Source organism: Populus nigra, chromosome 1, assembly GCF_951802175.1.
Source record: "Populus nigra chromosome 1, ddPopNigr1.1, whole genome shotgun sequence".
Lineage (NCBI taxonomy): Eukaryota > Viridiplantae > Streptophyta > Magnoliopsida > Malpighiales > Salicaceae > Populus > Populus nigra.
The window spans coordinates 1,731,384-1,750,321 of NC_084852.1; the positions used below are offsets into that span (position 1 = coordinate 1,731,384).

The window sequence follows — 18,938 nt, forward strand, 5'->3', positions numbered from 1 at the left end:
GTGCTTGTGTTCATACAAAAAGCATGAGTGTACAATGCAAATTATTATGAAACCGTCATGTAGACAAATTGCACTTGAAACAATAGAATTCACCTAAAATCTGAACAAATTATTACAATACCTGTTCTGCTGCTGGCCAGAGAGTTATTGATTGTGTTAGTATTTCTACTCTGCCTATCTAACTGTGATCTACTTTATTTGGCAGGTTCTGAAATTGAAATCCTTTTCTTATACTTCTAAATTTGATGCGGATTCAGTTGCTTCTATTATTGAAGAACAATCTTCTATCCCAAAACGGTTCTCAAGCTCAATTTCAGCTTCTAATATTTTTACGGGGTTCCAAATTCAAGATCTCTATAATTACTTTGAGGTCAAATTAAATGACATTGAGGTCAGGCATTTTAGTTTAGTTTCATATTGTATTCCATGTTGATTATTGGATGCATAAACATGAAATTCGCATGCTGCAGTTAATTCTCATTACCCTTCAACATGCTCAAGCAATCTCTATCTTGGAGAAATTTTGTGCTTCTGTTGCCCTGGCATCCTGCATCATTTCTGATCAATCAGTATTGAAACAATTGGAGGTAATTAATTTAAAATCTTATTTGTGCATTGCTACTATTAAATAGACAGATTTTTTATGTAAATTTCTCTCAGTTAATTCTATAAAAAAATGCAAAGCAACAAAAATTATATCCCTCCACCAAGAAAGTCTTCAAGGAGGGCATGCTGACCTCGTAAATGTTTTATTTGCAACCCTGGATCAGTCAAGTGGTGAAGCCCTTGTCAACATACCTCAGTCCCTACAAAAACTAAACTCAAGCATGCATGAAAGATGTTAGCTCTTGTTAGTCGACCTAGTGGTCCCACTGAAAGAAGGGGATCTAATATAGTTCATAGCAATCACCTGTATTATATCCATTTTAAGATCTTATTAACCACTAGGAAAAACCATCAGGTTTGGAGTAGGGTTGGTAGCTGTTGTGTTCGTGTGGTCTTTTGGTATTGCCTCTGGTCTTCTTTCATTTCATATAAAGTCTTGAAAAACGGGTCTTACTGGCCAACATCATTTGAACTGAATCTAAGAGGGACTTGCTATCTATGGAACCATATCAAGAGGAATTGTAATACATGGAGGTAGAGGTTGGGAGGGAGGAGGAGACAGTCTTCCCTGTCTTTCCCTCTCCCCAATTTCCTCTGTTGGTGATAATCTCAGGAGCAATGCTTGAGATATCAACTTTTTACTTGATGATTGTAGTAACTAATATTGCAGATCCTGGTAAGTAACATATATTGTTTAATTTAATCATGATAAGTATACAGTAAGCATGCTAATGCCTTATCATGATAAGTGATTGTATAAATGCTACATCAGTTGATGAATAAGTGTTATGATAAACTTGCTAGTGCCCTTAGCATTACTGTAATCTCAGAATATTTCTGTATGTCAAAAGTATATCAGACTAATTTGTGCAAACATTTTGCATATTAGTTAATGTTTGTATATTAGTGAAGGATAAAATTTTAATGTAGATTACAGTGGCAGATTATTTTAGGGTTCAGGGTTTCAGCTGTCTTTACTTGGTGATATATTTTTCCATTTCAGGTTTATGTCAATTTATCAGCACTTAATGCAAGCTTTTCCCCACCAATATATGAGTCAGTCGTGGCATTTATTGCACATATGGAAAATCTTTGTTCAAGGTCTGAACCTCTGATGCTAAAAAACCCCAATTCACCTGTTGTCTTCACAAATCGACCTGGGGCTTCTGATTTTGGTTTCGGTTTCTCTGTTTCTGCAAGATTGGACTTGGTCAGTTTTTGTTTTGACCTCGCAAATGATGGAGAGAACAGCTCTGAACTCGTGTTCTCTCTTCAAGGATTAGATATCTGGTATTTGTTTGATGTTTGATTTTGAACTTATATGTTATCTGCATTTGAGTCTTATGCTGATACTTCCAGAACAAAACAACTTTTGTGCTTATGGTTCTGCTGTTCTCATTGCAGGTTATCTCACACCCAATTTGACGAGTTCTGGGTTTGTACAAAAGCATTAAAGATCACCACTTCCCCGTTGAGAGGTGAAAATGATGGCCATATTCTGTGTTTATCTGGGAAGCAACTTTCTTCCAATTCTGCAAATCATGAAGACTTGGGCATCCGACATGGCAATCAGGATGGAAATTTAGAACGTTCACTCACTGAAGTATGCTTTCTTTTGCACTATGAAGCTTACAGAAGGGCAGATACAGTTGTTAACAAGTGTACCGTTGGCTTGAATGATATTAATTTCCATTGCTATCCATACATAGTCGGGTTATTAGTTGGATTTTACAATAAATTATCTGCTTATGGTTCACCCTTCACTTCTGATGACTCATTTAGCCTTGTTACAGAGGCTAAAAGTCCTAGAAGAATGGCTGGCTTAGAGTTTGAAAGATTTGGTTACTCAAATTTCATTGAAACTGGGTCTTCTGATCATGCTAGCATTTCTTTGGATAACTATCCCTTTGTTACTCTTTGCAATTCTGCTTCTCTTGGCAGCATGGAGAGTTCACTTCATTACCCTATTGCTGACTGGAGGAGATTATTTAATTTAAGGGAAAGAAAAATCAAAAGAACAAAATTCTGTTTAAAGAACGGATTGAAAACTTTTGATGCTTCACCATTGACGTTCACATCTGTGGTGGATACATCTGCTGCACCAGGAATTATTAGTGATGCAAATTTACTTAATATTGACATAAATCTTTGTGGAGTCAGAGTGCATTTTCATGATTCCTCTTGCATCGTTGGAACTGTTGCACTACCAACCTTGATATCTTCACTCTCAATTTATGAAGACTCTATGGATCTGCTGTGTTCTGCTGAGGGATTGGTTCTCACATCGTCTTGGTGGACTAAAAATTTTCAAGAGTTTCTTTGGGGGCCCTCGTTACCAAATCTGTCTCCCATTCTAAATTTACGTGTGAGAAAAGGGAAATTTGGATCGTTGCCTTCTGAACTTGAAGTCAGCATCGGTATTCAGCATGTATACTGCATGTTGCCTCCTGAGTTTTTAGCCATTATAATTGGTTACTTTTCATTGCCAGATTGGAGTTTAAATCCGAGTGAGCAGCCTATGAAAATGGAAAGCAAGAGTCATGTAGTATATAAATTTGAGATACTGGACTCCACTTTGATTCTGCCTGTGGAACATGATGACCATCAGTTTCTGAAGATAGAAATTCAACAACTGTTCTGTAGTTTTATTGATAAGTGTGCTCCAAATGATGCAATGATGAATATTCCCCCTGACTATATGGTTCCAGCACACAAAGTTGCCAAAGCAAATCACTGTTTGAATATGTTTGGAAGGGACTTATCCCTATCGTTCCTGCTAAGCAGAGAGGATGAACATGGTTGCTTAGAGCTTGATCAAGATACCGGGTGTGGTAATATCACCTTAATTGCAGCACTTAGTTTAGATCTTCGGGTTTGGCTACCTTGTGATGATGAGTCTTGTTTTGAAAGCTCTTCTGTTTCCACATGCATCATGTCAAGGATTACCGATTGTCAACTTATTGCTGATGGTATGATATTTTGGCTTTCAAATGCTCTGGTTGAATTTATGACTTGCCATATGTTTTTGTTGGTTAATTTTATTTTACCAATTAATACATCTGATTTTTTGTCTCTAATGATAGATTGCTACAGTTTGGATGGATTTGAGGCGCTACTAGATGTCATAGATCAGTTTTCTTCAGTTGATGATCAGTCCAAAAATTTTGAATCTGATGTTTTGCACTTTCTTCAGTGGAAGAGGAGCCAAAAGGAAAACTGTGAAGTTTCACCTGCTGCCTCAGGCACTGTCTCTTTGGAAGTTCGATGTTCTGTTGATTCCTTGTTGATAAAATTGTATCATTCTAGAGAAGGTTCAACTCTGCCGGAACCAATTGCCAAGATTGATGTGAAGTTTAAATGTTCAGCATCTCTGGTAAATGAGACACTTATGGTATTGGACTTTGGTTTTTCTTCTTTGGCACTATATTCACTGCCTAGTTCTGTGATGTTAGCACAATGCACTGGCAGTTCCTCTGCTTCATCAGCCCTTCATTTATGTTTCTTAAAATCTGTTGAAGGTGAAAATGAACTTAATATTTCTCTTCCTTCTGTTAGTATTTGGCTGCATCTTTTTGACTGGACTGGGATCATTGATCTTTGTAATTCTTATGCTAAAAGAATTGCTGAAAATGAAGCGGTTCGAGCATCATCAATGAGTTCATCCAAAGATCTGGTTGATCCGACTGAAACTGTGATATGTGCTGTTTCTCAAATTTCTCCTCAAAATATCAGCGTGCCCAGTTCTTATGTTCATAATTATGTGAGGCAGGACTCTGTTTCACTTATTGTGAGATCAGAAAATATTGGCCTTACAGTTCATTTTCCTGTCTGTGCCACAGAAACTTTACCTGGTGAAATACAGGCAGCTATAGTTCAAGAAAGGAGGCCCCAAGATGTTGCATCTAATACAACAGAACGGAAAAACAAAAAATTTATTACAATCACTACACATAGTAGAAGAACTGAACTATCCATGGTTGGTAAAATTGTGACCTTGAAATGTAGTTTGCAGAAGGCCATGGGCACTGTTGGAATATGTGAGGATGAGAGCATTACCACATGGCCTCTCTTTGAGACATCGCAAGTTGTTGTGTCAACTGAGATTTGTAATAGCCAGCTTGAGTCTGTCAATATTAATTTAGGGGTACAGTGTGACCGGTTAGATGTGCAGCTTTCCCATCAAGTACTCTGCTTCTGGCATGGTGTACAGTTAGACATTGCTGAAGCAGGAACTTCTCGTTCTTTGTTTGGTCATATGGATTTCAAAATCCAGTTGCGGAAAATTTCCTTTCTTGTATCCGATGAAAGGGTACGTTTTCTACTGAATTCTAAGTAACAGATTCTTTTCAACTGTTTCTAGTGGTGAATGGTTATTGCATGTGTTTCACTATCATTTCAGTCTTGAAACTGTATCCTTTTAATACCCTTTCATTTGTAGTTGTTTCTATTAAGTATAACTTTACTCGTTGAGATAATTATAAATGCAATATTCACTTTCAATGCTGTTAAGATTTTGCTTCTTGTACCTTTTATGGTTTCTTTTAGTCTTGCAAGATTCACTGCTGTTGTGTTCTTATGGTGGTCTTCATTTTGTATTAAAATTTTATTTTCCTTCCAAATCAGCTTCCATTTATAAGTTCATTTTCTATGTAAAACTAAAAAAGCTGTTCATCTGATAAGCATGAAAACTTTTTCCTATGCGTGACCATATAAATATTCATTATTGGTTTATTTTGTAGGTCTGTTTCTAATCCCATGTTTTCTTAATGGAAAACATGGAAATAACTAGACTTATTTTTATGAGAGTCACTGGAAAACATCACTCAGGTTTTTTTCAGAATCTTTAGTAGAAAAGAAAACAAGGGTTCTTGTTACATTTAAAAAAAATATTATATTTGAACATGAAGGGAAAGAGTAAGAAAAAAGTCAGGAGACATTGGAGGGAAGGAAAGCATTACTTCCTTTTGATTGCTTGGTTGGTGAAAATAGAAGGAATGCACTGATTTCATTCTGTTAAATCAATTCTTGATCATATTTTGTTTCATTACTTTCCAAGACATTTAATTTACAATTACATGTTTTAGGAGCAGTACTCGTGTTGGTAACATGACATTTTTTTCTTAATGACAGTGGATTGCCATTAATAAATATGTTTGACTTTTTGGAAAAACAACTTACATCAATTTTCTTCTCTTTTCTTATGTAGTGGAGCTTTGGTGGTCCTCTGCTAGAAATTGCTATGAGGAACTTTCTGTTGCATGCTATTGTGACTGAAAACAGCATGGAGAGCTCAGTTGCAAGTGACCTTGAAGTGAACTACAATAACATCCACAAGGTATATTAGTTATGGAAGCATGATTACCATTGTTCTTTTTGGCATGGGTGTCTTGCTCATATTTTCTGTAATATTGTGCTTATTTTGGTTGTAGGTTTTGTGGGAGCCATTTGTCGAGCCTTGGAAGTTTCAGATAAACATGATTAGAAAACAGGAGATGACTGCTCACTTGAACAGTTCCATTTTGACAGATATCGATGTCACATCAACAATGCAACTTAATTTGAACTGTACAGAATCTCTTATTGAGGTACATAGTGCTATTTTCCATATTCTATCTAGGTCACATTCAATAAGCATCTTAGGAAATTTTTGGAATTTGGTGCATTATTTTATGCAGCAATAATGAATGCTTTGATGAGAATTTCTATTTAATACTGTGCTATTGGCTATAAAAGTTTACCCTGACAATCTTATGTCTACCACCTAATTTTCCTAATGTATTACTGAGCACGTCTAGATGGATCTTTTTGTTTGATCATGTTGATGTTTCCTTCTGTATGCAACTCAAAATACTGTTTTTTTTTTTCTTTCTGAAAATGCACTAATTTTCCTAATGAATTTTTTTCCCTTAAAAGTGTTTTTTCAGGACACTTGAGATGGTTAACGATGCCTGGCATTTGGGACCAAATGATCCATTTGAAAACCAGAGATCCTCAAGTAGCCAGTTATCTGAAAATGTACATGAAGGGAGTTATGCTCCCTATGTGCTTCAAAATTTGACTTCCTTGCCTCTTGGATACCATGTTTTCAAAGGGCTGGTTAATGCAGATGAGTTTGATTTCTCTGAAATGAAAGATGCAAAATCTATCCAACCAGGTTCTTCTGTTCCTATTTATCTTAATGAAACTCTGGAGGAGCAATTGTTTCGATGTGGCCCTGCTCAGTCTTCTGACAGGCTCAGTGAGAAGCAATCAAATGGAGCTGTTCATCACTTCATGAGCATTCAGCTTGACGGGATGTTTCTACCTTCTCCTCCTATTTCAATGGATCTTGTAGGACTTACCTACTTTGAGGTTGATTTTACTAAGGTTTTGAATCAGACAGAAATGGAGAAAACGAGGAATGTTTCAAAATTTGATATGGACCTTGAAGAGAATGCTAGATTCAATACTGATGGTGGTTTTGTTGTTCCTGTTGTCTTTGATGTTTCAGTGCAACGCTACACCAAGTTAATTCGATTATACTCAACAGTATGTACAAAAATTAGTTAATGAGATAATACTAATGAGATAACCCCAATATTTTTTAATCTTGGTATTTGTCAGAGCTTTAGTACTCATCAATCAATCTTTACATTTGATGATTTAGGTTATACTTGCTAATGCAACATCAGTGCCACTGGAGTTAAGGTTTGACATTCCTTTTGGACTATCCCCGAAGGTATGCAATTTTTTCTTAAAATTGGCATACTAGTCTTGTCATGGACATCTACATGTTACTTTAACTTTGACGTCATAGCTACTTTTGTTTTTACAGGTCTTAGATCCAATTTATCCAGACCAGGAGTTTCCATTGCCTTTGCATTTGGCTGAAGCTGGTCGAATGCGCTGTCGTCCGCTTGGAAATTTGTACTTGTGGAGTGAAGTACATGACATTTCTAACATTCTTTCACACGAAAGCAAGATTGGATTCCTTAGATCTTTTGTTTGTTATCCATCTCATCCAAGCAGTGATCCCTTTCGCTGTTGCATATCGGTTCAAAGTTTTAGCTTGCCTTCATCTAAAAAGCTGAAGAAAGGATCATATAACACTTTGAGGCAATCAGTTGAAAGTTTCAATGGTGATCAGAAGAAGTCTAGTAATCGTTTTATTCATCAAGTAACCTTAAGTGCTCCATTAGTAGTGATCAATTATCTTCCAGATGAAGTATCTTTGGCAATCGAGAGTGGTGGGGTTACTCGTACCGTGTTGCTCTCAGAGGTTTGTGGAGTATTTTAGATCCATGGTTCTAATTTTAGGCCACACTTTATGGGCTATCCTGGTTGTTGATGTAACAGTCATGGCTGCTGCATGCATGAATTTGTTACTTACAGCAACCATTGCATAACGGGTTAGAAACCTTCTATGGTCTAAGAATCTGTTATGTGATGCTCTCATGCAATAGTAACAGCTGATATTTGAAACCATGGATGGGTCTTAAGCTGGTTGTTTGGAGTTCTGTTCATTTTTCATGATTTATTGATGTCTAAAGGTGGTTCCATCACTTAAAATGTGATGTTTGTTTTCTTCTTTTTCAGGTGGAAACTTCTTTCCATCATATAGATCCTTCATACGACTTAGGAATGGAATTCTGTATTCATGGATTCAGACCTTTGACTTTGAAGTTTCCACGTGCAGAAACATTCTGTACAATGGCGAAGTTCAGTGGAACCAAGTTCTCTTTAACTGAGACCGTTTCCTTTGATTCTGATTCATCTGATGGTGGGATATGCTTTCTGTTTTATCTACTCTTGAGGAATTGTGTGGTTGAACAATTTTCTAACCACTTTTGTGTAATGCTGTTTTAGGTCTGCTATGTGTTACAGTGGAAAAGATGATGGATGCATTCTCTGGTGCACGAGAACTATTCATTTATGTCCCCTTTTTGTTATATAATTGCACTGGTTTTCCACTCAATATTTCAGAATGCAATTCAGAAATGAAAGGAAGTCATTGCACTATCCCATCTTGTTATGTTTTGGTTGAAGATGAATGTCTTCAAGGCAGGAAAGATGGTCTTAGCCATTTGTCTTTTGACCAGGATTCACATTCGAGAGCTCCTCATATTATCAGTTCAGGGAGTTGTTCTTCTAAAAATAACATTCTTTTGTCCAGGAGGGATGCTACTTCGCATCTTGGGAGAAGTATTAGCAAACCTCTGATTTTATCTAGTTCCTCTGGACCTTTGCAAGAGCAATCAGACAAGCATGATTTAGTTTGTCAAAAGGCTTCTTTTGACAAGTGTTCAAGTACTGACTCAATTGATACTGGACGTGGAGAGGTTAAAGCATGCATGTATTCTCCCCATGGTGTTTCTTCTGCTAATGAAATTATGGTAAGAGTAAGTAGGCATGAATTTGTCATGGAAAATGCTTCCCATTCCACATGGTCAAGACCGTTTCTCCTCATTCCACCAAGTGGTTCAAGCACTGTTTTTGTTCCACAATCATCATCAAATTCTGCACTGATAATATCCGTGACTTCTAGTGATGTTGCTGGATCATTCGCTGGGCGAACCCAAGCTATTGCTTTCCAGCCCAGGTAATAATTTTGCCTTTGCTGTAAAAAGACAAAACACGCTCATAAGTCATGATTCTTATGGTTTAAGGTGCTTATTCCTGTTATTCATATTTTCATCATCCTGCAGATATATCATTAGCAATGTCTGCAGCAAAAAAATATGTTATAAGCAGAAAGGAACTGATTATTCAGTTCGTTTAGGAATTGGACAGCATCACCATCTTCACTGGAAAGACACAACGAGGTAGTCTTATCTTTTCTATTCACCTGCACGTTGCTGTTATCTTTATTTTAATTAAGTCATAAAAATCATTTTTTTTGTGTGAACAAGACAATTTCATCATTATTTCTAAACTTGTGGCAAAAGTATGAACACCTCCAAGCTATTTAGCAGGTATATAGCTGCCTAATTCCTAGTTTCAAGTTGTGTTAAGTCTTAATAAAAAAAAATACTGTATTTTTTTGTTCATACTTGGTCCGGTGATTGAAATTTGGGTCTATGGCCAAACATGCTATGGAACAAGATCTTTTTCTTTGTGGTTGCTTTCTGACCAGAGATTAAAGAGTCCAATTCTGTACTGCAACAAGGTGGTTAAGGTGTTTATGGTAACACTAGCCACTACTTTTCTGCGACATGTCACACAAAATATGATTTTTGACTGGGCAGAGTGGATGAAGGCTGGCTGCCAGCCCTTCCTTGTTTGTGATTAAAACTTGGTGTAGCATAGTTGAGTTTGGTTGAATGGTTGTTGCAAACTGAAGAAATAAGGGTGATAGAGCAAAGAAAAAACTGTTGAAACCCACACCACCACATCTATTAAGTACAACTTCAAATGCTCTAAAAGTTATTTAAAATATTTTCATGCATTGAAAGAAATTATTTGCATGTTATTCTTATGCGAAGAAGAAAAATTAATTGAGTGGAAAATGTGTGAACCTTATTCATGAACTTCAAATCAAATTTCCGATATCATATTCCTAGACATGTATCAAGTACATCCTTACAATGGAAAAAGCAATTTACCTTTCGAGCATATAGAGGGAAATTCATTTTCAATAGATATTTTCTAAGTATATACATGTCTTTTGCTACACATGGTAAAAAAAATGAAAATGCTTGATGACTGTGATGAGCAGCTACGGATCTATTTGTTGAAACAAGGGTAAATCCATGGTTGTATGGGCTGCTGATTTATGAAGCTTTAATTCATATCATGTAAACTTCAGTGAAGTGATTGAGCATAATTTGAGGTGTAGTACACAAATATCTGATAACCAATTTTAGTTGAGTTTAGTGGGAAATGATGGGATAACAGAAAGAAACCTGTGCTGGAGAGGAGAGAAGCTTCCATTTAATATATAATAACAGAATATATGCAATGAGTAATTACTTGTGTGAGAAACTGTTCCAGGTGATATGAATGTTGCCTTGTGATTTCTGCTGATCATTCTTTATTTCCTTACTCAAGTCATGGATGCATATTCCTTTCATGCCTTTTGCATTTGTGATTGATGAAACTATAGATGGGTAAGTGAGTAGCATCATAATATCCTAGAGTTTCAGGTTAAGCAGAACTAGAAGGAAACATACTGTTTGCAACTTTAGCAAATTAGAGAAAGATAAAGAAATGCTGTTATAATGGATTGAATTCGGTGCCTTAGGTTGCATTTTGTTCTGAAATTTGCTAAAAGCAGCTTTCCAGTCTCATAAAGTCATTCTGAGTTCTTCTCTATCATTCATGCTTTCTGTGGTAAATTTATCACTCAATATTATTTACCTGGTAAAATGAGTCTGAAAATCTTGATATATGATTCTTTCTTTAGCTAGTTTGCATATGAAATGTGTCAACTCTATATTATATAATTTGTTTTCATTCTCTATCTCTTCTCTCACCTTTTACTTATTCCATCTGCAACCTGCTGCAGGGAGTTATTAGTTTCCATATGTTTTGATGAACCGGGATGGGAGTGGTCAGGCAGTTTCTTGCCAGATCATCTAGGTGATACACAAGTGAAAATGCGGAATAATGCTGGGGTGCTAAGAATGATAAGGGTGGAGGTACAGAATGCTAATGTTTCCGTTAAAGATGAAAAGATCATTGGAAGCCTCCATGGGAATTCTGGGACGAACTTGATTCTCTTGTCTGATGATGATACGGGTTTTATGCCATACAGAATTGATAATTTCTCAAAGGAGGTTAGTAGTTGGTAGTTGGCTCATTAATATCTTGACCATATCAAATGCAATAGGTTTTTGGCCCAAAGGCACTTGCTTTTGCAAAGTAATATATGAGTGCAATTTTCAAGTTTATGCAACTGAAAGAAAAATAATTACATTAACTTTATTAGTGGGAGCAATTTCAAAATTTGGAAGAAATTCTGGAGCTAATATATTTTTATCTATCATGTGACCTTTTACTTGTTTGGCCGCATGTTTCCTTGTTTATTTTGATAGATTCTTTTGGCTTCTGTGGTGCTGCTTGCATTGTGTGACTCAATAGTTAGTGTTAGGTTTTCTATAGCTGCAGATATGTGTCTTCCACGTACTATTGGACTTTATCAGACCACTTTTCATTAAAATGCTTTATTGTTGTGATGGTCGATTTTGGATTTTTCATTTAAGTTTGGAGAATGTCTTATTCTCCAATTTGACCGTGCATTTTCTTCTTAATAGAACTTTTATGGAAAAGAAAAAATATAGAAACCGAACATGTTCTCGTTATATAATCTGGTAGCAGTTTTTTATTGCACTTCTCCTTTGCAGAGGTTACGGGTTTACCAACAAAAATGTGAAAATTTTGACACAGTCATTCACCCTTACACTTCTTGCCCATATGCATGGGATGAACCCTGTTTTCCCCATCGTCTCACTGTTGAGGTATGTTCTCCTTACCCTGAAGAAAAATAATGATAGATGCTTATGGGTTGCCTAATACTGATTTTTTTGATTGAAACATGCAAGGTTCCTGGACAGCGTGTCATTGGGTCCTATGCTCTTGATGATCTGAAAGAGTACATACCAGTGCAATTGAAGGCAACTGCTGAGGTATGCCCTTTTAGACCTTATTTACTGAGTCCTAGACAGCACAAATTATGATTTGGAATGATGTTATCATTCAGTCTTCTTCTTTTTTTTTGTAGTACTTTGCAATGCAAGTTGCATTGTGGACAGAATAGTAAACAGCAGAAGAAAAGTCCAAAACCAAGTAATACTGTCACAGCAAAATTACCTTCTGTTTAAAATAAGAACAAGGAAAGCAACAGGCAGAAAAAATCACTTTTACAAAAAGTCTTAGAAGACAAAATATACCCTACTGAATTTTATACAAGGGGTTGCATCAGCCCTCTCATGGCAGCCCCCAATTACAAATAAACCATTCTTATCTCGGAAGAATAATTTCTTCCTACCAGGGTGGGAGGAAATTTACTTCTACCTGCATGTGTCATGATATTAAATCATTGTTTTTTGGCCACATTAATTGTGCTGTTATATTATCTTCATTCTTTTTACCTCTTTAGCAGAGGGTGGCCTGCAAGATTTTCTTAGGTAACAATTAAGAAAATGGGGTGGGGCTACCTAGGGATCAAGCCCTAAGGCCCCATTTGCAGAATTCTTTGGAAAACTCAGTTTTGTGCAGACCTCTCCTAAGCTTACAAGAGATTTTTTTTACGAAGAATCTGATAAACCTTCTGTAAAAGAAAAGAGAGGGAGATGAACAATCAATCTAGATTAGAGAAAGAAGTGATTTATAATCTATGAAAGCTTTGTTGTTGGACTACAGTACTAGAAAAGATAATTATGCAGGATATATGTTCATGGTTGTTATCTGGCCTTGTAGGTTTGCTTGTTGATTGCCGTCTGATAAGTTGCTTTATTTCACAAGTTTTTGCTTTCGAAAAACATGAACGTGATTTTTCAGTTTTTGTTTTCAGAAGCCGGAAAGAACGTTGCTCTTATCTGTCCATGCTGAGGGAGCAATAAAGGTTTGTCATTCATAGTTTTGCTAATACAATGCATATGCATTTTATAGTGCAGTAACTGTTTTCTTCTGCTTCAGGTGCTTGGTATTGTTGATTCAAGTTTCCATGTTTTGAAAGATGTTAAAGATCCATCACCTCCATGGTTCCGAGAAAAAACTAAACATGAACAGAAACAGAAAGATGTATTTTATTACAAGGAGAAATTCTCGGTCACTATTCCATATATTGGTATCTGCTTGATTAATTCCTTTCCACAGGTAATGGACAATGAACATATGTTTTGACAACTAACTCACACATGCTGAAAAAGTTTTCAAGGCCTCTTTCTTTCTTTGTTAGGAACTGCTCTTTGCCTGTGCACAGAATATTAGCCTTAATCTTCTTCAAAGTTTGGATCAACAAAAGATTTCATTTCAAATCTCGTCATTGCAAATAGATAACCAGTTGCAAACAACACCATATCCTGTTATTCTGTCCTTCAATCAAGAATACCGAGGCAGCACAGAGGGCCAGAGAGTCAAGGATGACATTGCTAAATCAAAGAGTGATAGAGTATTACAAAGATCTCGTGAGCCTATACTATCACTCGCTGTAGCAACTTGGAGGAAGAAAGACATCTCCTTGGTTTCATTCGAGTATATAAGCTTAAGGTGCCTGTCATCCCATCAAATTTGTTTGAATTGTTGGGCTTTTTTTATTCTGATTCTCATTAAAATCAGTTGAATTTGCAGAGTTGCAAATTTCCGCCTTGAGCTTGATCAAGAAGTTATATTAAGATTGCTCGACTTCTATAAAGCTGTTTCTTCAAGGTTCGTCTTGCCATTTTCAGATCCCAAACACCCACCTCTTCTATGTGATGTGGGTTTCATTCATGCTCAAACTCGTGAATACTTCAAAACAATAGATAGCCAGCTGCTTGGAATCAACTTATCTTCATTGAGCAAGAGTCAAATTAATAGTGCAGCACTACCTCCAGTAGTTCCAATTGGAGCCCCCTGGCAACATATTTCCTTTTTGGATGGAAGACAGAAGAAGATCTATGTAGAACTGTTTGATTTGGCCCCCGTCAAGTTTACTTTGAGGCAAGTCGCAAACTACACTTGCTTTTACTTCAGCTCCGCTCCCAATCTATGGTGTACTGACTAAAACCACAATATATTCTGTGCACAGCTTTTCTAGCTCTCCATGGATGCTGAGAAATGGAATTCTTACATCAGGAGAATCTCTTATTCATGTAAGTGACCTTTTTGTCCTTCCATTTAAGATTTATTGTGAAACATTCTTAATGTTATTTAAGTTGACTGTAAATGAATGGATGTTTGAACGAAGTGGCATAAGGCATTGGTTTCGGCCGGTTTTATAAATTTTAATATGTTTTTCTTTCAAGCACATTTGCTATTAAAAATATGGTTATGCGATTTGCTATTAACAACAGAGAGGACTTATGGCTCTTGCTGATGTTGAGGGAGCTCGAATTCATCTCAAACAATTCAGAATTGAACATCAGATGGCTAGTTGGGAGTCCATGCAGGATATCCTCATCAGGCATTACACTCGTCAACTTCTTCATGAGATGTACAAGGTAAACGGTGTAAAATGGTTTTGTTGGTTTGTCAAAAGTGAACAATTTTTCTACACAATTTCTGCCTGACTCTTTCAGGCATGATTTCACTCTATTATTGTTAAGATCAATTATAGTTTTATATCAGTTTTTTTCCTTTGGTAGCTTTACTGCCTACCATGTTGCCATAACTTGATATCATTCTGTCCGCATTCCTTATAATTCTGCAACATGCAGGTGTTTGGTTCTGCGGGTGTTATTGGTAACCCAATGGGATTTGCAAGGAGTTTAGGCCTTGGCATAAGAGACTTTTTATCTGTTCCTGCCAGAAGCTTTTTGCAGGTATAAAGCTTTACAAATTGCTTGAAGATTACACTGTGCATCCTTGTGTTGATATTTGGCTATTGCTTTTACAGAGCCCCACTGGACTGATAACTGGCATGGCACAAGGTACCACTAGTCTTGTAAGTAACACAGTCTATGCTTTAAGTGATGCTGCCACCCAGTTCAGTAAAGCAGCTCAAAAGGTAATTCTACTCCTGCTAGTATCAAAGCAAATCATTGCATAGATTAAATTTACTGACAGAACAATTGATTGCTCATAGGGTATTGTTGCATTCACATTTGATGACCAGTCCGTTGCAAGAATGGAAAAGCAACAGAAAGGTGCAGCTTCACACAGTAAAGGTGTGATAAATGAAGTCCTTGAGGTATATTGTGTGATAAAACTCGTAATTGTCTTCATGGTAGCTATTCAAACAAATTGTCAATTGACATTACCAGACCAAATTTTATCATGGAAGTCTCCATGTCCATCAGAACTGAGAAAAATAAAAGATTAAATTTATGCATTGATAACAAACACATTGAACTCCATTCAAAAGCAGTCACTCTTGCATATTTTTTTTAAATGGATTTACACAGAACTTATCATTTATTGTTAATATTGGGTGGGCCTTCCTAGGTGAAACTTCGATGCTTAATGTATATTGCACACACATTGGTTCAAAATTTTATGAATGCTTAGTACTAATGCTTCTCTTTTCAAGGATATATAAAAATAAAAAGAAAAAAGAAAAGAAAAGAAAGAAGTGGAATGATGAACAAAATTTTTAGTGATATGCTTGTTGAATCCAGGGGCTAACAGGTCTCCTTCAATCTCCAATAAAAGAAGCTGAGAAACATGGTCTTCCAGGTGTCCTCTCAGGTAATGCATGGCAATTATGCTTTAAATTTCAGTTGTTTTTAACATGGCGAGTATCATTGTTATAATTATCTGCTGCTCAGACAACAACGACGTGCAGACTCTGGTATAAAGTTGTTTAAATTGAAAAGCAGGCTGATCAAACTAACCTCCTTGTGATGAATTTTTTGAATTGTTTGGTTCGGTGTTATTAAAATTAAGAAGTTGTTGAGATCAGTTCAACTTCGGTGTCAAACCGAATCAAACCAATTCACTGAATCGTGTATATGTTCTCTAGGAAATGTAGTTTGCCTTGTTTTTATTGTAAAACATTTACAGTGCTTGCTTGCTGCAATTTCTTTTGCACAGGAATTGCCTTTGGGGTTGCAGGGCTTGTGGCAAGACCAGCTGCTAGTATTCTTGAGGTTACTGGAAAAACTGCACAGAGTATCAGAAACCGAAGTCGGCTATACCAAATGGGACCTCAATGCTATAGGGTCCGGCTGCCTAGGCCTCTAAGTAGAGAACTTCCTCTGAGGCCTTACTCTTTGGAAGAAGCAGTTGGAACTTCAGTGCTTATGGAGGCTGATGATGGCTTGTATCTCAAGAATGAAGTTTTAGTGATATGCAAATCCCTTAAACAAGCTGGTAAATTTGTTGTTGTCACTGAGAGACTCGTGTTGACTGTTAGCTCTCCTGGTTTGGTAGATTTAGGAAAGCCTGAATTTCGAGGGGTCCCCATTGACCCAGAGTGGTTAGTAGAGTCAGAAATTAGTTTGGACAGTGTCATCCATGTTGATGCCGTGGAAGAGGTGGTACATATTGTTGGAACCCGTTCAGATGCCTTATTGAAGCAGAACCAGCACCAGTCAAAAAAAGGGGTTCTGACACGAACAAAGAGCTGGAACAATCCAACTTCTCTTCCACTTTCCCTTACAAACTTGGAATTGGCATCCATGAACGATGCAAAGGAATTGTTACAGATTTTGGTGTCTACGATTGCACAAGGCAAAGAACGAAGACTAGGCAGTGGATATGTTCTACATCGAAGTAATATCATGTAAAGAGGAGCGCTTGTGAGAATATAGGGGAGCTTCCAAGATCAAGATACTAAATCATGGACGCAGATTAGCTTATTAAACCCAGAATTATTTCCTTAAATGAGTTGAGCAAAGCTTGTGCTCCTCGCCGGAAACAAGATTCCTTTGGAGGAAATTTGTTCATCTAAATCAACTGTCAGAATCGGTACAATTGTATAGTGGAAAAGCTCCTGTTTGTTTGTGCATAGAAATTTTGTCAAGAAATGCTTGAATGCAAGCAGTATCTATGGATGACATTATCGATAGCAGTGGCAGTGGTGGCTGTCGTGGTGATTGTTATGACCAAGAGAGCTTGTCTGTGCATAAGGGCATGCAATATCCCTAGTGTGCTTTTCATCAACCACAGCATTGCCTTCCCCCTCCTTCCTTAAACATTGGCCACCCTTCCTCCATGACAGAACAAAAATGGAGAAAAGAAAAGGTCCTCTTTCAGCGTCCATTTCTTTTCTGGTAGTTATTCGTAAATCCTGGATCGCTTGTACATTCCATCTGTACATTTTGTAGAGTACAATAGAATAATTTTCAGTTCTTTTCTTAGCTTAGCTTGATATCTATTTGCCTTCAGTGTCTGAGCACCGCCCACATTGGATTAAGCAATGGCATATAATTAAAAAAAAAAAAAACACTACATAATATTTCCTGGAATAGTGTCCTCCCCTCAGATTTATCATTCATTCTGGAAGGACAGGTGGTAGAGGTGGTCTGATTGGTATCTCCTTGGATGCGATTAATACCCCTTGAAGAGATCATGTTGTCCCCTCAGTTTCACCCTTCATTCTGGAAAGACGGGTGGTCTGATTGGTATCTCCTTGGATGTCATTAACACCCCTATGAAGATATGTCCTACTCTGCTGCTCAGCTTTTAAATGCACCGAGCACTGTTTATGGAAACAGTAAATTTCTATGACTAGGCCTTACAGCCAGCTACTATAAAACTTGTCTGATTTGGTGAGCTAACCAAGCTATCTGTTAACATGGAATCTAGAGTCTAGTTTGAGTTGAAAAGAATAACTTGGATTAAAGTCTTGGATTGGTACATCAAAATTATAAAAAAAAACATTAAAAAAATATTAACTAAAGAAGTACTAAAGAAGTACCGTAGAAGTTATGCCAAACACCGTAATGTGTATTACTTTTGAATGCAAGGGGTGATTAACATCACTTCAATTTTCAAAACATGTCAATTGTGGAATATAAAAACGAATACAATTACCAAGTCCAAGTGAGAAAAAAACAAATTGTTTGACATTAACCCTATAGTGTGACATGCACTGGAATATATATATTCCATTTTAGACAATAGAAGGCTCATCATCTCCATTCATATAAATCAAATGCTGCAAACAATTCTTACATACATAAATTCTCTATATACTATTGGGGAAGATGCGATGAGTTGTTATGTTTTCCATATTATATTTCCGATTTCAAATCTAAAATAAAATAAAATAAACATTTGTATATTGAGTATAGTTTATTGTGTGTCCACACATGAGGACTCAAGTGCTATGCATTTACTCGGTTCCCTTTATAAAGCAGCTCATTATCTGTAAAGAGAAATGCCACAAAGGGAATCGAGATTGCTTTGGCACCAAAAGAAGATGGCAAATTGAGACTAGGCTGGCCACTTTGGTTTCAATATAATTTTTCTCATCATCTTGTGATGTAAGATAGATGAGAGTTGCATAATTTTATATCAAGGGTATACAACTTGGTCAAAAATCAGCATCATTACCAAGAAGTTTAAGAATGATCCCTCAACTTTTGATGCCTTTTCAAACCAGTCTTCCAAGTTTAAGAACTTGCAATTCTACCATCAAACTACCATTTATGGTTCATTTTGTTGGTGATGCCAAGAATTGTTATTGCAAATTATTTCATAAGGTGAAGCAATCATGCTTTGTTGCTAACATACAACTCACTCCTCAAAATAATTGACCCACTATTTTA

At 36.6% G+C, this 18,938-nt stretch overlaps 1 protein-coding gene across 1 annotated transcript in view; it reads left to right on the plus strand.

The window, feature by feature from the left end:
- Positions 1 to 17,530, plus strand: part of LOC133686886 (uncharacterized) — a 28,863-nt gene extending 11,333 nt beyond the window's left edge. Inside the window, exons 22-48 of the mRNA XM_062107001.1 lie at positions 206 to 391; positions 471 to 587; positions 1,610 to 1,896; positions 2,011 to 3,575; positions 3,690 to 4,915; positions 5,813 to 5,941; positions 6,036 to 6,191; positions 6,520 to 7,134; positions 7,253 to 7,324; positions 7,421 to 7,864; positions 8,182 to 8,365; positions 8,452 to 9,184; positions 9,291 to 9,407; positions 11,090 to 11,360; positions 11,928 to 12,041; positions 12,126 to 12,209; positions 13,097 to 13,147; positions 13,222 to 13,401; positions 13,484 to 13,794; positions 13,876 to 14,226; positions 14,315 to 14,378; positions 14,580 to 14,726; positions 14,943 to 15,047; positions 15,122 to 15,232; positions 15,311 to 15,415; positions 15,843 to 15,912; positions 16,258 to 17,530. Of these exons, the coding sequence (XP_061962985.1) occupies positions 206 to 391; positions 471 to 587; positions 1,610 to 1,896; positions 2,011 to 3,575; positions 3,690 to 4,915; positions 5,813 to 5,941; positions 6,036 to 6,191; positions 6,520 to 7,134; positions 7,253 to 7,324; positions 7,421 to 7,864; positions 8,182 to 8,365; positions 8,452 to 9,184; positions 9,291 to 9,407; positions 11,090 to 11,360; positions 11,928 to 12,041; positions 12,126 to 12,209; positions 13,097 to 13,147; positions 13,222 to 13,401; positions 13,484 to 13,794; positions 13,876 to 14,226; positions 14,315 to 14,378; positions 14,580 to 14,726; positions 14,943 to 15,047; positions 15,122 to 15,232; positions 15,311 to 15,415; positions 15,843 to 15,912; positions 16,258 to 16,952 (8,490 nt within the window). The 3' untranslated portion in view covers positions 16,953 to 17,530. The remainder of the gene's footprint in view (positions 1 to 205; positions 392 to 470; positions 588 to 1,609; positions 1,897 to 2,010; positions 3,576 to 3,689; positions 4,916 to 5,812; positions 5,942 to 6,035; positions 6,192 to 6,519; positions 7,135 to 7,252; positions 7,325 to 7,420; positions 7,865 to 8,181; positions 8,366 to 8,451; positions 9,185 to 9,290; positions 9,408 to 11,089; positions 11,361 to 11,927; positions 12,042 to 12,125; positions 12,210 to 13,096; positions 13,148 to 13,221; positions 13,402 to 13,483; positions 13,795 to 13,875; positions 14,227 to 14,314; positions 14,379 to 14,579; positions 14,727 to 14,942; positions 15,048 to 15,121; positions 15,233 to 15,310; positions 15,416 to 15,842; positions 15,913 to 16,257) is intronic.
- The last annotated feature ends 1,408 nt before the right edge of the window (positions 17,531 to 18,938 follow it).